Source organism: Bufo gargarizans, chromosome 3 (genome assembly GCF_014858855.1).
Source record: "Bufo gargarizans isolate SCDJY-AF-19 chromosome 3, ASM1485885v1, whole genome shotgun sequence".
NCBI lineage: Eukaryota > Metazoa > Chordata > Amphibia > Anura > Bufonidae > Bufo > Bufo gargarizans.
The window spans coordinates 136,030,477-136,056,574 of record NC_058082.1 but is presented as its reverse complement, the minus strand read 5'-3'; the positions used below and the strand labels follow the sequence as shown (position 1 = coordinate 136,056,574).

General features: G+C 39.1%; 1 protein-coding gene across 5 annotated transcripts in view; it reads right to left on the bottom strand.

The window, feature by feature from the left end:
- PCDH17 (protocadherin 17) overlaps nucleotides 1-25,504 on the bottom strand; it is a 207,795-nt gene extending 182,291 nt beyond the window's left edge. For 3 of the 5 annotated variants that reach the window (XM_044285929.1, XM_044285932.1, XM_044285933.1), the window contains exons 1-2: nucleotides 25,197-25,504; nucleotides 21,629-24,167 (exon numbers count right to left, since the gene is read on the bottom strand). In XM_044285929.1, coding sequence (XP_044141864.1) covers nucleotides 21,629-24,106 — 2,478 coding nt within the window. In that variant the 5' untranslated portion in view covers nucleotides 24,107-24,167; nucleotides 25,197-25,504. Of the gene's footprint in view, nucleotides 1-10,125; nucleotides 14,379-21,628; nucleotides 24,168-25,196 lie in introns of those variants that run through there. The other 2 variants (XM_044285930.1, XM_044285931.1) reach the window with 2 other exon arrangements.
- Nucleotides 25,505-26,098: the final 594 nt, after the last annotated feature.

Sequence of the window (26,098 nt, the reverse complement as noted above, 5' to 3'; positions counted from 1 at the left end):
CTACAGAATCAGGGCAACCCATTTTGAGTGTTGTTTGGCAGTTAACCCTTGTTTTACTCCTAGAAAAAATTGATTATATTGGAAAATTTTCCAAAAAATTGAAATTTCATAATTGTTTCTCCATCTGCCATTAACTCTTGTGGAACACCTAAAGGGTTAACAAAGTTTGTAAACCCAGTTTTGAATACCTTGAGGGGTGTACTTTCTTAGATGGAGTCACTTTTTTGAAATTTCTATTCTAGGGGTGCAACAGGGGGCTTCAAATGGGACATGGTATAAACAAAACCAGTCCTGCAAAATCTGCCTTCCAAAACCCATATGGTGTTCCCCTCCTTCTATGTGCTACCGTTCGGCCAAACAGTAGTTTACGACCACATATGGGGTGTTTTTGCAAACTACAGAATCAGGGCAACCCATTTTGAGTGTTGTTTGGCAGTTAACCCTTATTTTACTCCTGGAAAAAATTTATTATATTGGAAAATTTTCCAAAAAATAGAAATTTCAAAATTGTTTCTCCATCTGCCATTAACTCTTGTGGAACACCTAAAGGGTTAATAAAGTTTGAAAAAACAGTTTTGAATACCTTGAGGGGTGTAGTTTCTAGAATGGGGTCATTTTTGGGAGGTTTCTATTATCTAAGCCTCACAATATGACTTCAAACCTGAACTGGTCCATAAAAAGTGGGATTTTGAAGATTTCTAAAAAATTTCAAAATTTGCTTCTAAACTTCTAAGCCTTGTAACATCCCCAAAAAATAAAATATCATTCCCAAAATGCTACAAACATGAAGTAGACATATGGGGAATGTAAAGTCATCACAATTTTTGGGGGTATTACTATGTATTACAGAAGTAGAGAAACTGAAACTTTGAAATTTGCTAATTTTTCAAAATTTTTGGTAAAAAATGTATTTTTTTATGCAAAAAAAATAACTTTTTTGACCCAATTTTAGCAGTGTCATGAAGTACAATATGTGACGAAAAAACAATCTCAGAACGGCCTGGGTAAGTCAAAGCGTTTGAAAGTTATGAGCACTTAAAGTGACACTGGTCAGATTTGCAAAAAATGGCCCGGTCCTTAAGGTGAAAATGAGCCCGGTCCTTAAGGGGTTAAGGACCAGTTCAGTTAGTGTCTCCACATTCTGAAAGCCGTAGTTTTTTAATTTTTTGGGGCGACTGTGTTATGTAGGGGCTCATTTTTTTGGGTATGAGATGATGGTTTGATTGGTCCTATTGTGTGGTGCATATGACTTTTTGATCGCTTGGTATTACACTTTTGTGCTGTAAGGTGACAAAAAATTGCCTTTTTGATACACTTAATTTTTTATTTTTTTGGGAGTTCACCTGAGGATTTAGGTCATGTTAGATTTTTTATACAGCAGGTTAACGGACGTGGTGATACCTAATATGTTTTACTTATTTCAGTTTTACACAATAATATCATTTTTTAAACAAAAAAAAATAATAATTTTAGTGTCTCCATAGTCTGAGAGCCATATTTATTTTTTCTTTTTTTGTCGATTGTCTTAGGTAGGGTACCATTTTTTTAGGATGAGATGACGGTTTGATTGGCACTATTTCGGGGTGCATATGACTTTTTAATCGCTTGCCATTATACTTTTTGTGATGTAAGGTGACAAAAAAATGGCAGATCAGACCCCCAATCAGTCCTCAGCTCAGACTCAAATGTAAATTACCCCAATCAGACCTCAGATAAGAGCCCCATGCTTCTCATCACCCCCATATCAGCCCCCATGCCTCTCATCACCCCCATTGTCTCAGATCAGCCTCATGCCAGATAAAATAAATAAACCACTTACCTCTCCTGCTCCCAGACCCCGCCGCTCCTCACCGCCCGCGTGTTTTCATCCTGCTGCCGGCTATGCTGTGAATTGGCTCGCACAGCGTTAGGTCACAGAGCTTCCTCATGCTGTGCGCAGTCACTTCACAGCCGACAGCTGAGGACCAGGAGGCGGTGAGTACAGAGCTTTCACCGCTTCCTGGTCCTCCGGTACTAATGATCGCTTCCATAGTGGAAGCGCTCATTAGTATTTGCCCCATAAGACGCTGGGGCATTTTCCCCCACTTTTGGGGAAAGAAAATATGTCTTATAGGGCGAAAAATGCGGTATATATAGATTGTAGTTGAATCAGTAGTCACAGGATCAATGTACCTTGGCAAATTAAATTTATATAAGTTCCTAATAAACTATATAAAAAAAAAAAATAATTGGGGCTTTCATAAAAAAATTATAAAGAGGAACAATGTAAGTGAAAACATCTATTAGAATTGTTTTCCATCTAGTGTATTTGTACTTTTAACCTAAAACTATAAGGTTTCTGGCTCAAATTTTATGAAGAATTGCCCATAATTCAATAAAACAATTTTAACTAATGGGAGCTATAAAAGTCTTTCCACAAGACGCCATGAGGCATAAGGAAAGTGCTATTAAAATGTAGACTGCTTTACAGGTTGTGTACGGTGTAAGGCACAGGACTGTATTCTTTGTAAAAGTGATCTATAGAAAACTGTTTTCAGAAATGGTCAAGCTGAAGATAAAGTGTAGGGCAGCCCCTACAAGTGGATGTTGAGTTCTGAGAGCGTAATTTGTTTTCGTCACATTATTTTCATTTTGCCTGTCCAAGCCAATGCTAATCACCTAATATAATCCGTTCACCTAATACATCCTAAAGAGTATGAAGGAGCAATAGTCTGGGGGTCTGACACTAGCCAGTAAGTCCACAATAAATCATAATGCTATATTTTTATAGCATTTACAGTATGTTGGTTTTGTACATGTAACTTTATGTGTAGCTTTGGTTGACACTATGTGGAGATACAAAAGAAAAATATTTTACTATTGGGACGTTGACTTGAAGATCAATACATGTAGCATAAAATATATGCCAGCTGTGGGCTATTGAGGTTTTCACAGAGTGTTAACACACTGGGAGGGATTTATCATAAGGGGAATCATTGAAGTCAGTTTTGACTGCAAAAATGGCAGAAAATAAGAAAAAAAAAAGTCACAAATCTTTGCACAAAAACTGCATGTGGCAAAATATGCAACTGTGCAGAAAGCTGCCATGAAGGGCTTGAGAAATTACCTCCCATGAACACATCTTATCAGACAGATCCCAAACACAGTGGGAACATGCATATGGTGAAATAAGGTGATTTGTTTATATGGTGGCTCAGTGGTTAGCACTTCTGGGGGCTTAGGTTTGAATATGACCATGGGCAACATCTGCATGGCATTTGTATGTTCTCCCTGTTTTTCTGTGGGTGTCTTCCAGGTACTCTGGTTATCTTCCACACTCCAAAAGACATACTGATAGGGAACCTAGATTGTGAAAATCTCTGAGGAAGGTGAGTAATGATAATCATTGGAAAGAGCTGAGGAATATGTTGGTACTATACATGAGTAAAATAAATCAATATGGAACCTATAGCCAGGCAGACATACAACCAAGGTACTGCCCTACTGTCAGGCATAAGGACAAATACAACCAAAGTGTTGTCCTATAGTCAGGCATACTGACACACAAGACAAAGTTGTTGCCCTATAGTCATACATACTGACACATCTATCCAAGGTGTTGCTCAATAGTCAATCATACTGACACATACAATCATGGTGTTGCCCTTTAATCAGGCATACTGGACATATAAGACCAAGTTATTGACCTATAGGAATGCATACTGACATATACAAATCAAGGTGTTGCCCTATAGCCAGGCTTACTGACACATAAGACCAAGGTGTTGCCCTATAGTCAAGCATAATGACACAAAAGACCCCAGTGTTAATCTACAGTATAGCCAAGCATACTGCAATGACACATAAGGACATGGTCACAGCATGGAAATCAGTGTTCCATAGTTTCTAAAGGCCCAGGGAACCTTGATGTACTGAGAACTGAAAGCATAATAGGAAGGAGAGATTAAAATAAAAATAAAAATAAAACCTCTCTTATTGCTATTTAACTAAAAATTAAGAATTCCAGATAACCTTTTTAATTTGAGTCCTGATATTGACTTTCACTGTAAAAAGGAAAAGAGCATCCGTCACTGCTTAGAGAGATCTGCATTTAGCTTCACACATAGCAGTTAACAGCTCTAATTTTATTTGCAATCGCAAATTCTAAAATTTAATTTCAAAGATTCTAAGATTCAAATGAATGTTTATCAAGTAAAAATGTGCACTTTGTCAGGTCGAATTGTATTCAGTTGTCATTTTTAAATTTCAGTAAGCCTGTTAATAAATGTGAATCATTTTGCATATCTGGATATCTGTTTTACCTAGGAAACAGATTTCTGGATACTTTGTTATGGTCCTTAATTTTATCACTGAATAGAACAGTTACCAGATACAAGGAATTCATTTCAGTCATGTCATCAGGATTTTTCGGTTTTGCTTTGTTGGGTCTCGATATGTTGCCAATAAGAGGGAGAAGCTCATTAGCAAAGCACAAATTGGGAGCAATGCTTTTAATGTTAGGATGAAACCTGTTGCACAGCCAAAAGAAGATGCATTCCATATGGGATCGTGTGCTTGGTGTGGGAGGCAACTTTGAAAGAGGAGTCTTTGGCTCTTCTTTAAGGGGAATTCACAAGACATCAAAATCCCAAACACATAATCCACCAATACACATGATAAAATACGTATCTGAAAATTTACAGCAATTTGTTGATCACTCACTGAAACAGGAGGGGAGCACGGAAGCACTGAAAAACTATAAGGAAAAAAATAGAACATGTAAAAAACAAATAAAAGCGGCCAAACTAGAGACCGAGAGATTAATTGCCAAAGAGAGTAAAACTAACCCTAAAATGTTCTTCAATTATATAAATGTTAAAAAGTATAAATCTGAAGGTGTCGGCCCTTTAAAGAGTAATGAGGGGGAAGTCGCAGAGAGCGATGAGGAGAAAGCAAAGCTGTTAAATATTTTTTTCTCCAATGTATTCACTGAGGAAAATAAATTGTCAGATGACATGCAGAATGCAAAAATAAATTCCCCATTAAAAGTGTCCTGTCTGACCCAGGAAGAAGTACATCAGCGACTTAAAAAGATTAAAATAGACAAATCGCCAGGACCGGATGACATACACCCCCGTATCCTAAAGGAATTAAGTAATGTCATAGCCAGACCCTTATTTCTGATATTTGCAGACTTTATACTGACAGGGAATGTCCCACAGGATTGGCGCATGGCATATGTGGTGCCAATATTCAAAAAGGGGCCAAAAACAGAGCCTGGAAACTATAGGCCGGTAAGTTTAACATCTGTTGTGGGTAAACTGTTTGAAGGTTTTCTGAGAGATGCTATATTAGAGCATCTCAACAGAAATAAGCAAATAACGCCATATCAGCATGGCTTCGTGAGGGATCGGTCATGTCAGACTAATTTAATCAGTTTCTATGAGGAGGTAAGTTCTAGACTTGACAGCGGCGAATCAATGGATGTCGTATATCTGGACTTCTCCAAAGCATTTGACACTGTACCACATAAAAGGTTAGTATATAAAATGTGAATGCTCGGACTGGGAGAAAACATCTGTATGTGGGTAAGTAACTGGCTCAGTGATAGAAAACAGAGGGTGGTTATTAACGGTACACACTCAGATTGGGTCACTGTCACTAGTGGGGTACCTCAGGGGTCAGTATTGGGCCCTATTCTCTTCAATATATTTATTGATGATCTTGTAGAAGGCTTGCATAGTAAAGTATCAATTTTCGCAGATGACACTAAACTGTGTAAAGTAATTTACACTGATGAGGACAGTATACTACTACAGAGGGATCTGGATAGATTGGAGGCTTGGGCAGATAAGTGGCAGATGGGGTTTAACACTGATAAATGTAAAGTTATGTACATGGGAAGGAAAAATGCAAGTCACCCGTACATACTAAATGGTAAAACACTCGGTAACACTGACATGGAAAAGGATCTAGGAATTTTAATAAACAGCAAACTAAGCTGCAAAAACCAGTGTCAGGCAGCTGCTGCCAAGGCCAACAAGATAATGGGTTGCATCAGAAGGGGCATAGATTCCCGTGATAAGAACATAGTCCTACCACTTTACAAATCGCTGGTCAGACCACACATGGAGTACTGTGTACAGTTCTGGGCTCCTGTAAACAAGGCAGACATAGCAGAGCTGGAGAAGGTCCAGAGGAGGGCATCTAAAGTAATAACTGGACTGAAGCAACTACAGTACCCTGAAAGATCATCAACATTAGGGTTATTCACTTTAGAAAAAAGACGACTGAGGGGAGATCTAATTAATATGTATAAATATATCAGGGGTCAGTACAGAGATCTATCCGATCAGCTATTTATCCCCAGGACTGTGACTGTGACGAGGGGACATCCTCTGCGTCTGGAGGAAAGAAGGTTTGTACACAAACATAGAAAAGGATTCTTTACGGTAAGAGCAGTGAGAATACGGAACTCTCTGCCTGAGGAGGTGGTGATGGTGAGTACAATAAAGGAATTCAAGAGGGCCCTGGATGTATTTCTGGAGCTTAATAATATTACAGGCTATGGCTACTAGAGAGGGGTCGTTGATCCAGGGAGTTATTCTGATGGCCTGATTGGAGTCGGGAAGGAAGTTTATAGTCCCCTAAAGTGGAGAAAATTGGCTTCTACCTCACAGGGTTTTTTTTTTGCCTTCCTCTGGATCAACTTGCGGGATAACAGGCCGAACTGGATGGACAAATGTCTTTTTTCGGCCTTATGTACTATGTTACTACTATGTTACAAATTACACCTTTTAAAAGTCTCAAGACAAAACAGATAAAGTAATGGGCCTGTCGAGGAAGTCCATTACACAAAAAAAAAAAAAAATCTCCGTTTCATACATCTCTGACCCTTCACTAAGTATAACACAGTGGGGGACATTTACTTAGCACGTTGCACCAGAATTATGGCATAAATTGCACCAAAAAGATTGATGTTTTGATTTGCACCAAATATATCAACTGCTTTCTCCAGAATTTTCACTATAAAGAATGCATCACGCCAGAAATAAGTTAGAAATGTCAAAGTGGGCGGGGCTATCAAGTTGGCACATATTACGCCTCATATATCATCCTCATATCGGCAGAACTGGCTCAAATTGTTGCGGATAATTAATGTAGTGGTGGTCTTTTGTGTAAAAAAGAAAAAAAAACACATTTAATGACAGAAAGATGTGACTTTTGTAAAAAATTTGTATTTATGAAAAGAAAACTTACTCATCATGGAAACAAGTCATAGGCAAGTATTAAAACAGGACATTTTTTTTTATCGAATATAAATGAGCTAAACAACAGGGTTTTGTCATCATCAAAAAAAAAAAAAAAGTCAGTGGACAAAAGTTGTAATTTACCAGTGGAAATGTTGCAAATATGCTTCAAAACTCGCAAATATGGTCTGGCAGGGGCAGATGAAATGGCACATTTCTGTTTACAAATCAATCAAAAATAGGCGAATAATCAAGTTTAGATTTTAAAAAGTCATATTTTTTAAGTGACGTGCACCTTTTTTATATAATGAGGTGATTTGTAATGTTAGTATTCTTCAGTGCAAATTACGCCATTATTGATAAATGTCCCCCAATGTATCAATTATGCCCAGATTGTTCCTGGCTAATTTAACCCCCCTAAAACACAGAAGATGTTGAGCCTTAAGGGGATTGTCTAGGAGTTAAAAAAAAGTTTCATTGATGCCCGCAACCTGACGCAGTTATGGAAAAAATCGTACCAACCTGCTCCACGCCACTTCCGTTCTGCGCAATTGCAGAGAAGAATAGGCAATTGCTGACCACCAAACACATACAGTCATGTAAATGCACCCTTATAGAAATTGAAATTGTTTTCTAAAAAAAACATGAGTGATGTTTGCTTTACATGCATGAGATGTTGCTACCTTTTTCCTTTTTTTTATAATTTCAGAAGGGATATTGCAAAGCAAAATCAATTTCATATACATTGATATATTACACGTGCTTGTGAATGATTCAAAAGGGCACAGACATAAAATAAGACACACAAAAAAAAATGTATTAGCAATGGACCCATCTCTTTCATGTGGTGCAGGCACCATGCAAGAGAAACCAATTAAAAGGGATACAATCAGACATATTTTAAGGAGTCAAAATGGGTAAAACTCATCATAAAAAGGCCTAATTTTTAGAATTGCTGTATTTGCATAATTACTGTATTACATTACTACAAATGAGTACTACTGCTGCTTTGTCTGCATGTGCTCATAATGGTTCAACATCCTCCGTCATCCTAACACCATAATCAATCATTAACGGGATTTTCTGAGTTGTTGAAGAGGTATATGTTATGAAATAATAAAAGAATGTACTGTATACTCAGTGTTGCCTCTTTGGTCCTCCCACCGGTCTGTGTTTAGCTGGTTGCAGTGATAACGCAGGCGTATACTCCATGTGGCCACTGTAGGCAATCACAATGACTGGCTGCAGCGGTCACATACGGTATATGGCTATGTCACTGCTGCAACTAAGTAAACAAAGACTGGAAGTGGGGGTTACAGCAACAGTAATTGAAAGGCAGGTGGATATATCTGGGGAGTATATGTTTTTTTTTTTGTTTTGTTTTTTATTTTATAACATCTCCCCAACTTGGGCAAATTTTTTGATGACATATTGCTTGGATACACAATGACTTTATGAGCAGTGTGAGTCTGTAATCTGGGACCTTCTCCAATCCTGGGAATGTTACAATCACAGCGCTAATTCAGCTCTGTGACCCCCTCACAATCTTTCCTTGCCCAGTGTTGCCCTGGCCACCAAATGTGCAGGGGAACTGAAGTACAGATCCATTCAAGTGGATGGGGCCATACTGCAGTGTTCTGCATAGCTGGGTGGCTAGCCACAGAGATGTTGGAAATCATGGTATATTGATATAGAATGCATATTGAAACCTTTCAAGCACAATGAATGAGCTTTGTTTGCTGAAAATGCAATACCCTTTAACACATACCATGAAGACCCTTGTCACATACCCCACATATTGTGCTCACTAATTATAAGTTAGAATTCATAAGACTTTGTTCAAATCTGCGTTTGAGGCTCTGTCACACGCAGCTATATTTTTTCTAGAAAAATGATAGACAGTATGACGCAACTTTATGAGTCAATGGCACCACTGGAGTCCATTATGTAACGGATTCATCACAACTGAATTTCAGTTTTTTGCTCCTATGATGCAAATAAAATGGAATTCAGTGATGCAGGTTTGAACATAGCCTTACTCTTGTGTTAACTGATAAGGCAGGAGTAGAGAGAGAGGAGAGGCCCCTATACAGAACCAGTGAATTGGCCTCTTGATCTCAAACCTCTAATTATACAGAACCTCATAATGTCTCACTAACAACCCACAAATACCTAAGAATTCAATACATTAGTTCAGTTCCTGCCATAAAAATCAAAAAGGTATCAGAAGGCAGCATTTAAGGTGAAGGTAGGCCCCTACCCTTTTGGACCTTTATGCAGCTCAACAGGTTGCACCTATGGTACATCTGCCCCTGTTGATAATGTAATGCTGGAGATTGAAATTTATTTCCTATATTTCATTGTACTGTATTAGTTTATACCTTCTTTCATGTGCATTGGTTTTCATTCTGTCTCCTGCCATTTAGATTGTTTCAGCCCTATATATATTATTTAACAAAGAGAGTTGAGTTGCTCTTTTTTATTTACCATCAATAAGGTTTCTCTAGATCAGCTTAGTCATAGCCCAAAACAACATAAACAATCTACTACATTAAATGGGTTCTGTCTAAATAAAATACATCAATGAGGACTTTAATCTTTTGCAAAAGCCATCAAGAACATTTGCTTCATTAATATATACAAGCAAATACCTTCCTAAGAGACCTCAAACTTTTAGAAATCATAGGAAAAGACAATGGATGTCATGATTGTGTACAAAGGGTAGAGAAACGGACTAACAGATACGTAAATACTATCAACATAGATCACAGAACCAATATGAAATGGGACTTGCATGACAACACTAAAGTCAAAAGAAAATAAAGACAGTATTTGATCTATGTATGTCTATTCATCCATCCACTTATTAAATATTAAAATGAATGACTGTTCCTACCTTCTTTAATGGTATCCAGGTAGATGTTTTCTCAGTTGATGATCTGACTTGTCCTATCTCGTTGTGACTGTGACATTCAACAGTTCCTTCAGACTCAGTCTGATTACTGGATGTAGGAGTAAGGTACATCACTCCTGAATGAGAAGAACTGAGAGGAAGTCTGGACTGACTATCAAAGTACATTGGAGATGTAACTAATAATGGGCAGCTGACCACATTCATTGCATTTTTCTCTTCCACTTCACTTTGTACCAACATAATATCATTTTTGTTGATTTTCTTCTTTTTCATTTTGCCTAGCTTTGGTTGAGCGTTATATGGAGTTCTGCCATTATATGGGCCAACCTCTTTATTCTCCTTCTTACACTTAACAACTATTGTGACCATTGCAGCAAAAAGAATAATGGATATTGCACTTAGAGCAACCAATACAGGCAAATAGATGTCCCAGTCCCGTGGTTCTCCTATAACATTACCCTCCTCTTCATAGCAGCCTAAACAGTCTGAATTTGCCTTAATGATAAGTTTTGCTACAGTTGAAAGTGAAGGTTTTCCATTATCAGTGACCTTAATGATCAATTCTACAACTGAAGCAATATCTTCCCAATGTGGATTGAGCAGCCTGATCTCTCCAGTCACTGAATCTATTTCAAAGAGGTGTTCTTTACTTTCTTGGATGATTTCATAAGTTACTCTTCCACTTTCTCCAAAATCAATATCCATAGCTCTTACAGTGCTTATAATGTATCCTATTCCCACATTCCGGGGCACATAGATTTCTGCAGTATCATTCTGTAGGCTTGGCAAAACAATGACTGGCGCATTGTTATTAACATCTAGTACGGACACTCTCACAGTGGCATTGCTTTCTAAATGTGGCGATCCTAAATCTTTTGCGATTACTTTGAACTCAAAAAATTTGGTCAATTCATAATAAAAAGTTCTCAACGCATAAATAGCACCATTTCGAGGGTTGATAGAGACATATGTAGAGATGGAAACACTGTCAATATATGAGGGGAAGATGGAATAGGATACAGTGCCATTTTGCCCCAAATCTGGATCTTGTGCTAGAACGGAACCAAGGTATTCTCCTGGGATATTGTTTGCAGATACTTGTAGCGAATACATACTTTTAGAAAAAGATGGTGGATTGTCATTTTCATCCAAGATTTTTACAGAGAATGAATTGGTAGAATCAAGAGAAGGGTTGCCTTTATCCCTAGCAATGATAGTTATGTTGTATTCATCTTGAATTTCACGATCTAGAGGTCTACTTGTGACTACTGTGAAAAAATTGTCATAATTATCTTCTAGCTTGAACGGCACATTTCCCAAAACCCAACACTGGAATTGTCCATTTTTTCCTGAGTCTTTGTCTGTAACCCGAACTAAAGCAATAACTGTACCAGGGGGTGAGGCTTCACTAATTGCTCCCTGTCTAACTGACACAAAGCTAATTGATGGGAAATTGTCATTGACATCAGTGACAAGAACAGTCACTTTGCAATGCACAGGTATTGGATTGGGGCCTTCATCTTCTGCCTGAACATCAATTTCAAGCATCTCAATTTCCTCATAATCTATGTTACCTTTGACTTGTATGATACCAGTTTTAGAATCAATTGAAAATAGCTCCCACACTTGATCAGATGCATAACCACTGAATGAATAGACAACATCAGCATTGGTGCCCTCATCTGCATCTGTAGCATTGAGGTCAATTATCACTTTGCCAATAGGCGAGTTTTCAGCTATCTCAACAGTGTAAGATTTTACTTCAAAGACGGGACTATTGTCATTGGCATCAATTACTTTAATGTTAATTTGCAGATTTGCCGATCTCGGAGGGATACCTCCATCAAAGGCAGTTAAAATGAGTGTATGGTGTGACTGTTCTTCTCTATCTAGTGCTTTCTGAATAACTAATTCTGGAACTTTTGTACCATCACCCCTGGATTTTATATCCAAAGAAAATAAACCATTATCGCCTCTCATCTTATATGTCTTCAAGCCATTATTGCCCAGATCAGGATCTTGTGCAGTAGTCAATGGAAATCTAGTTCCTGGGGATGCATTTTCTGAAATATCAATATCGATCTGGTCTGATGGAAACTTAGGTGAATTATCATTAATGTCAAGGATCTCCACCTTGATCATACACACATCTCTGTCATTGACAAAGACTTCTAGGGAAAGAATACATTTCGGACTGTTTTTGCACAGAGTCTCTCGGTCAATGCGCTGCTTAGTGTACAGTAGTCCACTATTTGGATCAACATCCAGCAGGTTAGGAGCGGAGTTCTGCAACACTCTGAAATTATTTTTTTTACCCCTATCATGCAGTTCCAGTTGTGCATCATTAATGTTTCCAATGGCATTTCTGGAGCCCCCTTCTTCTGAAATGGAGTAATTTAGAGTCTTCAAAGCTTCAACAGAAACCCAATAGAAAAAGTAAAAAATTACAAAGCGGTACATCCCAATGAGTGTCTGTTTATCAGTTTACTAATTGTTTTGTCAGTACAGTCTGAGCTGAGTCAAAAACTAATCCAGAAGATAAGCCCCCAGCGAGTTGACACATGAGGGCAGTTATGACAGTATTAGGTGATTGATTTCAATTTCCAAGAAAATCAAGTTTTCCTATCTTGGAAGGTTTAGAGCAGATGATAGCTATCTCTACTAAAGAAGATTAGACAGACTACAATCTACACATTTCTGATGCACCATGAGAACCAAGGGAGAAAAATTGTTCCTCTGATAGCAAAAGCGTTGGCCACAATCACCTTGCAAACAGCATTCAGAATGCAAGAAGATTTAAAGGCAGTTTCAAAGGATCCAAAAAAAGGCAATAATATGGAATGATTTTTCAGAACAGTTTCTGTGCTTTCAGTGTAACGTCGGTTTCTTGCCAGATGTCCTTTTTTTAAAAAAAAAAACTGTCAATTTCTATTTTACTTCACATTATCTCTATTTGCAAGCAGAATTTCATGAATATTAAATAACATTCAGATTTGTAGACTACCTGGAAAAAATCCAAAATGCAAGGGCCCCGTCAAAGTTGATTATCAATTGCAAAGTATTACAATCACAGCTTGCTTTCAGTAATTTCACACTTGGGCTTTTTTTTTTTTTTTTGTTCTGCAAGGCCAGTAGCTACATCAGCTTACAACTGACAATTGTATTCAGCTAAATTCCAGAGTTCATTCTGCAGGCTGGAACAAATCAACAGGCAAACCATGGCTGGATGCTCAGATTATAAAACGGCACCAAGATGAAAAATCACTGTTGTATAGACAACGGTTACAGCATTCAGAGCTAGATTTCCCTTAGGGCTCCCTATTTTATTCTTCTGTTGATCACTTCTGTCTTCTCCTTGGTCTTCAAAACATTATTTGTTGAGCTAAAATCTCGATGAAAACTATTGTCCAAAAATTGGGTAATTTTCTGCAAGATTATTGTGAATGATGAACCTAAGCAATCAATAGCAGCAAATCCTCAATGGACTCCACATTAAAGCAAGAACCACAGTGACTACTGCTTGGTTTGGACAAGGAAGGGTAAAGAGCTGGCGATTAACCTTTCATTGAGAAGCAAAAAAACAAAAAAACAATAGATGCTATAGTGGTAAGTGGAGTCACCATTCACAAAAAAAACCGCACTGAATTGTATTAAATAGTCTGGATTTTGCCTTCATGAGAATGAGCTCAAAGTTGTACACATCTCAGCGTGAGGCATTTTGGTAAAGGTTTACAAGTATATACGTATATATATATATAGCTTTGAGGATAAAAAGGGTTGAAATGGTTCTACTTACTCCAGTGTCCTTGTAGGAGAGATGCAGAGAATATACAAAACCCAGTTATCCAACCAGTCCCGAGTATGATTGTTCTCTTCGGCTGCTATGCATATAAATGCCACTGATTTTGTGAGGGAAGAAAACAGATCAGATTCGGAGCAGGAGAAGCACAGATAATTCATTCCAAAGGCAGAGATATGTTGATTTGTTTCCCCATCTGCTATTTTGTTCCCTAGGTCCTAGACGAAACGCTGTTGTTTCTGCAATCTGCAGCAGCTAGTGCTGGCACTTCAGTCGCTCATTCAAAGCATTCAGAAGACTCTCCGCGACGATACATTAGAAATGTTGGAACGGAAAACACCAAAAAGCAAGCAACATACTGCAATTTGGTAAAATTGAACAGTTTAGAGGTGTCTTAAATCCTGTGATCCTCCATTTGCCATACGCCAACCTTCACTCTCAGTTCTTCTCTTTGACTGACTTAATTTCTTGTCTCTCTCCTTCTCTCTCTACCTCTCGTCCTTTTTTCCCCATTTTTTTTAAAGAAAGCCTAAGAATAAAGATCAGCTTATTACTGCCACCTACTGGCTTTTCACTGCACTGCTTAATATTTCATCAGTCAGCTACACAGTGATATACTTGGTAGTGGAGCTTATATTGCCATAAGGTATTGGGTTTTCACAAGCGTGTAGTGTCTAGTACATTTCAGCTCTTATATTTACTATCTGAAAAGCGCTCGGGAAGAAGTTTGTTCTGTGCCAGGACCTGACAAACCGACGACGATTACCATAAGATATCCAGCATGACAATCCAGCTGAATAGGTGTTTATAAGAGGCGCATAAATAATATTTCAATATGCATAATATATTCCTATCTATAGATTAGATAGAGAGATAGATAAATACATATGATAGATAGATAGATAGATAGATAGATACATATGATATACTATAGATAGATATGAGATAGATATATATGAGATAAATAGATAGATATGAGATATATATATATATATATATATATATATATATATGAGCTAGATAGATATGAGATAGATAGAGACAGATAGATATGAGATAGATAAATAGATGAATATGAGATACTATAGATAGTTAGATATATATATGAGATAGATAGATAGATAGATAGATAGATAGATAGATAGATATGAGATAGATAGAGACAGATAGATATGAGATAGATAAATAGATGAATATGAGATACTATAGATAGTTAGATATATATATGAGATAGATAGATATGAGATAGATAGATAGATAGATAGATAGATAGATAGATAGATATGAGATAGATAGATAGATATGAGATAGATAGATAGATAGATAGATAGATAGAACACTGGAACACAACAGATTGCATCACATTCCGTAATTATTTTATCATTAGCCTTCATTCAATTACTCATGACCATTATTCAATTATGAAAGAGTATTCTTAGATATTTGAGAAGTGTTACATTTTTCTATCCCCCTTTGGCTTCAGCCACCTCTTAAATCTTAATCTGTCTTTCATGAAAACCAATTGCATATGTGCCCTTAGCAGGGTTAGATCAATTTCAATTCCAAGGTGCATTAACTGTTTAACCTTTTGCGAGCCGACGAGGGCTATGATGCAGTGCAGATATATACCCTACAAGCTGCGGCTGACAGTAAGCTCCAGATAGGTTTGCAGTGAAATCTGGTCGGATGCTAGAAGGTTTAGGATTCAGGGGTTATAAGAGCAAGCAATTAATTTCCCTCTTAAAGCTTAATGTGCCGTGACCAAATCTCCCTCATTCTAAGCAGTCTCATTGATGCAGTGATTGTTCTAAACTGCAGCCTCCTTGTGTTATACCACAGGTTGCTGAAGAATAAGATAGGCTGAAGGGTATATGCCGAGGCAAACACACTGCATTCAGGATAAGGAAATCCATGACAATTCATTAGCTGTGCTGCCAGTGATGGAGGACTCTACAAGCTTAGACACTGGTTAAGTAAGAGCTGGTACTGCTTATCAGACCAGAAACTATTGAGACGACGAGATGATCAGGAGACACCCAATATCCTCCCCTAATATCTGATTTATAGCTCCTAATAATATCTGCCGTCTGAATAAGAGTCATATAGTCAATTTTGCCTAGACATTTCAACATTAATGATATTATTAATAATAATAATAATAATAATATAGCAACACTAGTAATAAAACAAATCACAATCATCACATATTGAGGTCCAGACGATGAGACGCCATAGCCCACACATACACTGATGACAACTTAGGTTGCATATTTAACATTCACAACTGCTAATGATGGGAGAAATCCTACCGACTCCCTGGAATGCCAGGATTTCTAGATACCAGCCCCCATTGCTATTCCTGCTGGATAATTACAGCTGTGACTGGGCTAATTTCTATTCTAGTTCTGGCAGATTTGCGACTTGCAAATACATGGGGGGGGGGAATAACCTGATCCTTCATATTTTTTACATTCTTGACAAGTGTCTGTTATAATAATGTCAATGCATGAATATAAATGATGTTAGAAAGACACGGTTCTTCTATTGAAGCCTATCATTAGTAAATGGAAGTTGCTGCCAAATGTGTTAGAAAGTGGTGGAAAACATGATAAACGCTGGATTTGTTGTGTTCAGTGTCGCACTGTGCAGAATACAGCATCTTGGTCACATGTACAAGCCAGCAATTAATAAAGAGGAGTTAATAGTAATCTTCATTGGAGAGATGTAACTCTATAGGACAGCAACCTGCCGTCTGATATCATATGTTCTCTACTGCTCAATATATAAAGAATCAGTATATTAATAAGTCAATCGTATGTAGCCCCAAAAGATGCCATAGTGGGCTCGCTGAATAGATGCATTCCAAAATACTGAGTTGACTGAAGGTCTGTTTCCTATTCACTAAACTTATTCTGAAATACTGGTCTGACAGAGGGCCTATTTCCTATTCACTAAACTGATTCCGAAATACTAGGCTGACAGAGGGTCTGTTTCCTATTCAGTAAACTTATTCTGAAATACTGGTCTGACAGAGGGCCTATTTCCTATTCACTAAACTTATTCTGAAATACTGGTCTGACAGAGGGCCTATTTCCTATTCACTAAACTGATTCCGAAATACTAGGCTGACAGAGGGTCTGTTTCCTATTCAGTAAACTTATTCCGAAATACTGGTCTGACAGAGGGTCTGTTTCCTATTCACTAAACTTATTCTGAAATACTGGTCTGACAGAGGGTCTGTTTCCTATTCACTAAACTTATTCCGAAATACTAGGCTGACAGAGGGTCTGCTTCCTATTCACTAAACTTATTCCAAAATACTAGGCTGACAGAGGGTCTGTTTCCTATTCACTAAACTTATTCTGAAATACTGGTCTGACAGAGGGTCTGTTTCCTATTCACTAAACTTATTCCAAAATACTAGGCTGACAGAGGGTCTGCTTCCTATTCACTAAACTTATTCCAAAATACTAGGCTGACAGAGGGTCTGCTTCCTATTCACTAAACTTATTCCGAAATACTGGGCTGACAGAGGGTCTGTTTCCTATTCACTAAACTTATTCCGAAATACTGGGCTGATAGATCATCAATCAGCTAAGATTTCTCACGATATATAAAGATAACATACACCCCAAATTTCCAATTATCAGATGCATGCTATTATCCTGTACATCACTGAGTCCACTAGGTGTGTATTATATTCAAGGATGGAGACAAGCTGACAATGATAGGATTGGGATTTCATTCAATCAGGTAGGTGTCTGCTTTCACTGTCCTCATTTGCTATACACTATAGAAAGTATTGCATACATATATACTGTACGCTCACGCATTAAATTCCATCTACTTTTAAAACTCTTGTACTGTTCCTATGCCATAGGAGAGAATTAGCATGTAATGGGCAATTCATAATATGTTTTTTTTTTTTTTTAGGAAAGACACCCTGTTTAAATGACATTGTACATACAAATCTAGAGGCCACTTTATATTTAAAAGGGTTATTAATCGTTTTGATGTGGGGGGTTTTACAGACCCCACAACGTGACTCGCTGGCTCTGCAGGTCATGGGTCTCCCGCATCGACATTTGGTTTCATGCAGGGCAAGTGACTGCTGCAGCCAAACACTTGCAATACCGGTGATATGCCACATGTGCCATGTCAAACTGGATGTTGATGTGGGGAGACCTGGGACCTACAGAGCCAGCAGGGCAGAAATGGAGCCAGAACGCACTAGGATCAAGCAAGTACCACTGTGGGTCCAGCCTCGCTGTGGGGTCTGTAAAAAAACATCATAAAGATGAACAATCCCTTTAAAGGGGTTTTTCAATATTTTTATACTGATGACCTATCCTCAGGATAGGTCATCATTATCTGATCGGAGGGAGTCCAACACCCTGGAGCCACGCCGATCAGCTGTTTAGAAGGTAGCGGCGCTTGCAGTAGTACTGCGGCCTTCTCTCATCTTTTCCTAGGCCAGTGACGACACATTCATTGGTCACGTGACCTAGGGGCAGTTCAGCCACATAGAAGTGAATGGGGATGAGCGCTATACCAAGCACAGCCGCTATACTATGTACAGCTCTGTGCTCAGTGAGCAGGAAGAAGGTGGACGTGCTCACAAGAGCGCAGGTGCCTTCTCAAACAGCTGATCGGCGGGGTCCAGGGTGTCAGACCACCACCGATCAGTAACTGATGACCTATCCTGTGGATAGGTCACTAGTATTAAAATCTTAGAAAACCCTTTTGAGTGTATAGAGAATGGTGGAATATATTAAATAACGCATAACAGGCACTAGGAAGCTAAGAAGCTTTGCATTCAAGTGATAGAGAACTCTGAATATTATCCTTCTTTTCCTCTATGACAGAGACAAATCTGGATCTCATTAGCTGATGTGTCATCCTCACCGATTCCTGTTCCAGAAATGTAAATTCTTACATTTTACATTACTAATTAACCTATTGAAATTACAAAAGGAGAACCCCTCCCCAAAGTTGACTACAATTTTAAAACTGTTTCTCTTTATTCATATATCTGGAGGACTTCCATCCCTTTCTGTGGGTGGGTAACAGCTCATCAAGCACCTATAGCTCCCAGAATGCATTGCAATTAGCTCTTGTTAAACCCTGCCTCCCCTGCATTGAAAAACATTGCTTATATATAGTCCCAGAGATGCATATCTCCACTGTCCAGAGAGGGATATATATCTGCACATTTAAGTATAAATAGAGGGGCACACCTACATCCAGATTACACAGAACACTAGCCGGTATTGCTACTAAATATTAATACATATGAATCAATAGGCACCTATAAAATACTACTAAATACTTTTAGTAGTATTTTATAGGTGCCTATTGATTCATATGTATTAATAAATAAATATTTAGTAGCAATACCGGCTAGTGTTCTGTGTAATCCGGATGTAGGTGTGCCCCTCTATTTATACTTAAATTTATGGTTTCTTTGACGATTGGGGTGTATCTTTTTAGGGTGAGCACCCGACTATTGCCAGAGGGAGGGTGAGCCATCCCAATCCACGTGAATATATCTATACATGTTTATACATTTAGAAGCGTGGATACATAAATGAAAGGTGTCTGGGACACTTCACCTGCTTCACTATGAGATCACTATGCTGATACTGTGAGTAGGAACGGAAGCTACTGAGCATGTCAGTCCACCACTGAATGCGGAAGAAGGTGCACCTGAATTTTGGTCAGTAAGGGGTGCTACAAGAATGGAAAATGTAATGTATATATAAAATAATAAAAATGTTTTATTGCATGTATACTGCAACAATACTAAATTTAAGATGCATTACTCATTGCATAGTAATATCCTTTTTAATATACTGTATATATGCAATGTTTTACGTCTATATGCATGTATGTAAAATGCAGCTCAATTTTAAAGATTTCTAGGAAATATAATGGGAACTGAGCTAAAATAGCTTCTGCAAAGATTTCACAAAATGCAAGACTATAACCAACATACAGGTGAAACTCGAAAAATTAGAATATCGTGCAAAAGTTAATTTATTTCAGATGCAACTTAAAATTAGAATATTGTAAAAAGGTTCAATATTCTAGGCTCAAAGTGTCACATTCTAGTCAGCTAATTAATCCATACCCCCTGAGCAAAGGGTACCTGAGATTGTGACTTTGGGGTTTTCATAAACTGTAAGCCATAATCATCCAAATTATAACAAATAAAGGCTTGAAATATCTTGCTTTGCATGTAATGAGTCTATCTCATATGTTAGTTGCACCTTTTAAGTTACATTACTGAAATAAATGAACTTTGCATGATATTCTAATTTTTCGAGTTTCACCTGTATACTGTATAATCTCACTGACTTGTTCCTTACCAAAATTGTGGAGGAGCATGTTGTAGGGCTTTAGTGGCGCTGGGTTAGGGAGTAACAGTTACATACATTCCCTGCCAGCTCTGAAACTTTATGGACAGGTTTACTAATCCAAATGAACCAGAATTCTGGATCAAATTGAGGCAAAATGTCTGATCAAGAGGTTTAGAGACATTTTTTTTGTCACAAAAATTTCTAACCTGTAGCAAGAGGTCCCAAGATGCGCCAAAGCTATCTCATAGCTTGTGCAACTCTGATAGATTTCCTGCACCTTCTGACTGTTTCATATGTTTATGCTGTCTAAAGTTCAAACAGGACATTACATATGTGTCTATTCCTGCAGGATGTGAAGAGGATGTGAAGCAGAGTAGATGAATACCCTGAACAACACTGTTTACACCTACAGTATGAGGAACCGCGTCATCAAAGTCATGAATCACCATTACAGTCGTAGCTCTTCAGATTAGGATCAATAACACCAATAAATCACAAGGCCGATAACATGAATTAAATTAATAAGAGAGTAGGAGCATAACGTATAACCAGTGCCTTCACCATCAGCAACACAAACTAGAGCTGTCTATTGGGCTAAAAGCTTTTCCAATAGTTTTTCAGGTCTTCTACACAAGCGTGTTCACAGTATGTAATTATTCCTTTCTCCTCAAGCCATGCAAAGAATGCAGCTGGAGACGTGAGGGGACAACTACATTACACAAATATGGCAATAGATGTGCATGAGGATAGACATATAGGATGAAAACAGCAATAATTTTGAACATTTTATATTTGAGGGCTGATATGATGTTACGCTTTGCTGAAAGCTTTGCATGTTCTCTATACACCTTCCAACTGTGCAGTACACAGATAAACTATGAATACAAATAGCAGCTTCCATGGTAGACTACAGCAGAGCAATTTACATGAAATCAGTTCTTCTTCAAACCCGTCCACAGGTCAGTGATACTCAAGATGTATAGAGAACTGTATATTATAGAAAGAGAGGGATGTGTAGTAGAGTAGGTATCAGTGATCAGGGAACCTGCAAGGCTCTGCAAAGCCTGCCTATGCATCCATCTCCATTACTTCTCCCTCCACACAATACGTGAGAACTGTACTTCAGCAATTTGCATGTTTACTATAAAGCACCACTAATTTAAGGTGTAATTAAGTAACTACAGGAGCTTATATGGATAAGTACGCTTAAAATATTCTTAGCTAAGGTGTAGGGCATAATTGTAAAACAAGAGCAAAGCTAAAAGCATAAACGTAAGTATGAGGACAACTGATAACATTTAGCTGTGTGCATTGGTGGTGGCCATACCTGAATTAAGGACATCCGATTAGACGTTGTCTCAGTTGTGTTGCTCACTGGTCCAGTAAAACTGTTGTGGCAGCCAACATGGCCTTGAGGAACAGTCAGATTATTAGATGTAGGCTTGAGGTACATCACTTCTGAACGAGGAGAACTTAAAGGGAGTCTGGTCTGGTAATCAAAGTACATTGGTGATGTGGCAAGCGAAGGGCTGCTGACAACGTTCATGACATTCATTGCATTTCTTTCCTCTACTTCACTCTGAACTAACATAATGTCGTTCTTGTTTATTTTTTTCTTTTTACTCTTTCCCAGTTGGGGGTGGCTGTACTCTGCAATCCTGCAATTATAGGTTCTGATTTCCTTATTTTCTCTTTTACACTTGACTGCAATAGTGATCATGGCAGCCAACAGTATAATAGAAATTGTGCTTAATGTGACAATAAGAGGCAAAGACATATCCCACTGGTGTTGTTTCCCATTGACTCTAGGTTCCCCCTCTGGTAGAGATCCAGAAGAAGATTTAATAATGAGTTTTGCAACAGCTGAAAGTGCTGGTTTTCCATTATCAGTCACCTTGATTACAAGCTCTACAACTGGTGACACTTCTTCCCAATATGGATTCAGGGTTTTAATCTCTCCAGTCACAGGATCAATCTCAAAAAGGTGCTCTTCATTGCCGTAGGCAATTTCATAGGTCAGTCGACCACTTTCTCCAAAATCGTTGTCCACGGCTCGGACTGTGCTCACTACGTACCCCACACCTACATTTCTGGGAACATGAATTTCTGCAGTGTCATTTTGTAAAATTGGAAGGGAAATGACTGGTGCATTGTCATTGACATCCAGTACAGTCACTCTCACAGTAACATTGCTCTCCAGATGGGGGGAGCCCGAATCTTTTGCAAGGAGCTTGAATTCAAAGTATTTTGTTTGCTCATAATTAAAAGATCGAAGGGCATAAACGGCACCATTAGTGGGATTAACTGACACAAAGGTGAAAACTGGTACATCTCCAACATAAGATGGCAGTATTGAATATGACACTGTGCCATTATGTCCAAGATCTGGATCATGTGCTACCACAGAACCTAAGTACTCCCCAGGAATATTATTCTCAGAGACCTGCAACACATGCAGCCCTTTGTTAAAAGTGGGAGCGTTGTCATTTTCATCTAAGATCTTAACAGTAAAGGACTTTGTTGAGTTTAAAGGAGGATTCCCATTATCTCTGGCAATTATGGTAACATTATATTCATCCTGTGTCTCACGGTCAAGAGGTCTATCTGTTACAACAGAGTAAAAATTGTCAGAATTTTCTTCGAGCTTGAAAGGCACATTGCCCAGAACCCGACACTGCAACTGTCCATTTTTGCCAGAGTCCTTATCAGTCACTCTCACTAAAGCGATAACAGTGCCAGGGGGTGCCGCCTCACTGATTGCTCCCTGACGGACTGATATAAAGCCAATCGATGGAGCGTTGTCATTCTTATCAATAACTTTTACTGTAACTTTACAATGAGCAGGAATTGGGTTTGGGCCTTGGTCACGTGCTTGCACATCAATTTCAATGAGATTATTCTCCTCATAGTCAAGGTTACCCTTTACTTGAATAACACCTGTATTGGGATCAATAGAGAAAAGTTCCCGGATTCTGTCTGGTGCGTAGCCACTGAAAGAGTATACAACATCACCATTGGAGCCTTCATCTGCATCTGTTGCATTGAGATCTATCACAACCCTTCCCAGTGGTGAGTTTTCTGGGATTTCCACCATATATGAAGGTGCCTCAAAAACCGGACTGTTGTCATTAGAATCTATGACTTTTACATTTATTTGGACTGTAGCAGATCTTGGAGGGTTGCCACCATCCAAAGCAGTCAAAATGAGGTTATGATGGCTTTGTTCTTCTCTGTCCAACGGTTTGTCTATAACCAGCTCAGGAAACTTTGTCCCATCCCCTCTGGATTTCACATCTAAGGAAAACAATCCGTTACGGTTGATGACATATGTCTTTAAGCCATAGTCTCCAGAATCTGGATCATGGGCACTGGTGAGAGGAAATCTTGTCCCAGGGAAGGCATTTTCTGAAATATCAATATCAATCTGCTCGGATGGAAAAATGGGTGAATTGTCATTAATATCTGTGATATCCACTTTGATCATGTATAGATCTTTGTCATTCGCAAAGACCTCCAAGGACACTTGACATTTTAAATTTCTTCGGCACAAAGTCTCCCGATCAATCTGTTGCTTGGTGAACACCAGTCCGCTGTCCTGTTCTACATCTATTAAGTCTGACGCAGAATTCTCCAGGACTCTGAAGTTGGATTTCTTGCCCCTCTCTAAAATACCCAGTTTGATATCATTGTTTAGGTTGCCCACAATGGTTCCAGCAATTGCCTCCTCCGGTACAGAAAAATTTAAGTTTTTTATAGTCAGGGCAGGAGCCCACAAAAAGAATAGCAATAAAACTGAAAGGTACATCCCCAAAAATGTATGTGAAGGGTCTTCTCGGTTTCACTCTCCTCTTCTCAGTTCCTTGAACCTGTTGATTTAAAAACACCTGCAGTTAGATAAGCAGCAAATGGACCATGGCAGGGGAGGCTGGCAGGGTTAAATCAGTGGTTGTTTTTGTGCTGGAAAGACAATTCTTCACCATCCCGTCTGAGCTATTTGTCTCGTCAAATATTAATTGGAAAGGACAATTTATATAGCCCAATGGAGGACAGCCTCATACTAATAAATGCCCATCTTCTTAACGTTATCATGCAGTTATCATTACAGCCCATTTCAGATCTAGATTAAAATGCAATATTGCCCATCTTGCTTGCAATAAACATGATTGGTTTGAGGTCGTATCCTAGCCCTTAGACTAGGATTCCACAAACTGGACCCTGCAATGAAACTCTGTGGTGTGCAGAGACAATCGAGGACACAATGCATGTATCCGGCGTCGAGCAATTACTATCGCTAGAAGAAAGAAAACCACAATCACGACATCAAGGCTTCACATATCATAATCACCTATCCAAGCCATTCTCTAGCCAGCATAAAACCATGGCACTGCATTGGCTGACACAATAGTATTCACTTCATGTTCAGTTCTCATTGCCTACAGTAGATCAAATCAACAGGCAAAGCATGGCTGGATGCACAAATGGAAAACGGGGGGAAAACGCCACTTTATAGGAACAGGCAGATGAGAAAGAAATAGATCCACCATAGAGAAGCCGACATATCTAGAACAGATGCAGATCAATCATCCATGACCAACCCTTGAAATGAGATGCTGGTGTCACACGCACAGCAATTACATAGGTGGGCGCATTGATATTCTGATCACTTCCTCCCTCCCCCCCCCCCCCCCTCCTTTAATCAATTAATCAGTTCTATACTGTGCCGACACCTATGGCACCCAGGTACCCAACGCCTGGCCCTTCACACATGAATGACACATCCAGAATGCAGATGTTTAATAACTGCAGATCCAGAAAAAAGAGAGAGAGATATTAGTGATGATTGAGTGAAAAAAGCCTCATAGGCTGCATTCATCCCCCAGCTCCAGTGCACTTACCTCTCATGGGCTGTGCAACCCTGCTGCCTCTCTCCACAGCCAAGTGCAATAGATCTCCTCACCATGGATAGTTCCAAGTCACTTCCAAAGTGGACAGCTCATGTCTCCTCTTCTGACCAGCAGCAGCAGCAGAGATGATGGGAGTCTTTGGCTTTTTCTAGGCAGGCTCATTGCAGCTGGGGGCACAGATGCTTCCTCCAGTCAGTCCTATAGAAATACAATGCATTTACATCCATTGCAGTCCGCACAGCTCAACAGTTGTGGCTGTAACCCTTCCCGTCCTGCACCGAGTCACATCCGAGCGCAGCTCCGAGCGCCTCTTTACTGACTGACTCTATTCACCTCACGCTGCTGCTTAAACATTGACACTGTTCTCCTGCCAGCCAATAGGCGCCCGCCGCCTTGACCCGCCCACCCCGGCACTCCACCAATGGCGGGGCAAGGGACGGTTATGGACGGGGAATGCTTTGTGTCATTGATTAGATCAGTTAGGGCTGAGACAGTAACAGTGGGAGAAGGCTGCTGCTTGTTCAGTGCTGCGCGCCTGGCGGGGGGTTCGGCCAATCACACTTCTTATACAGCGGTGTAAAGTGAGGGAAGAAGCGGCAGCTCCTCCATGGTGTATGGGCAGAGCAGGACTTCGGAAAACTGACTGGAAGAAGTGTCCATAACAACCAATCACAGCGCAGCTTTCATTTGTAGGACATTCGTTGCTATGGGCAACAGAGATGGTTTTCCTTTTAATCCGCTTCATAATTCTTCCCCCCCCCCCCCCCCAAAAAAAATAAAAAAAATCTTGATGGACTTTCAAAGTGGCAGATAAGGTCATGGGGGGGGGGATCATTTATTAATTAAACGTGTGTAAAATACAACTGCCTTAGTTGCCCATAGCAACCAGTCAG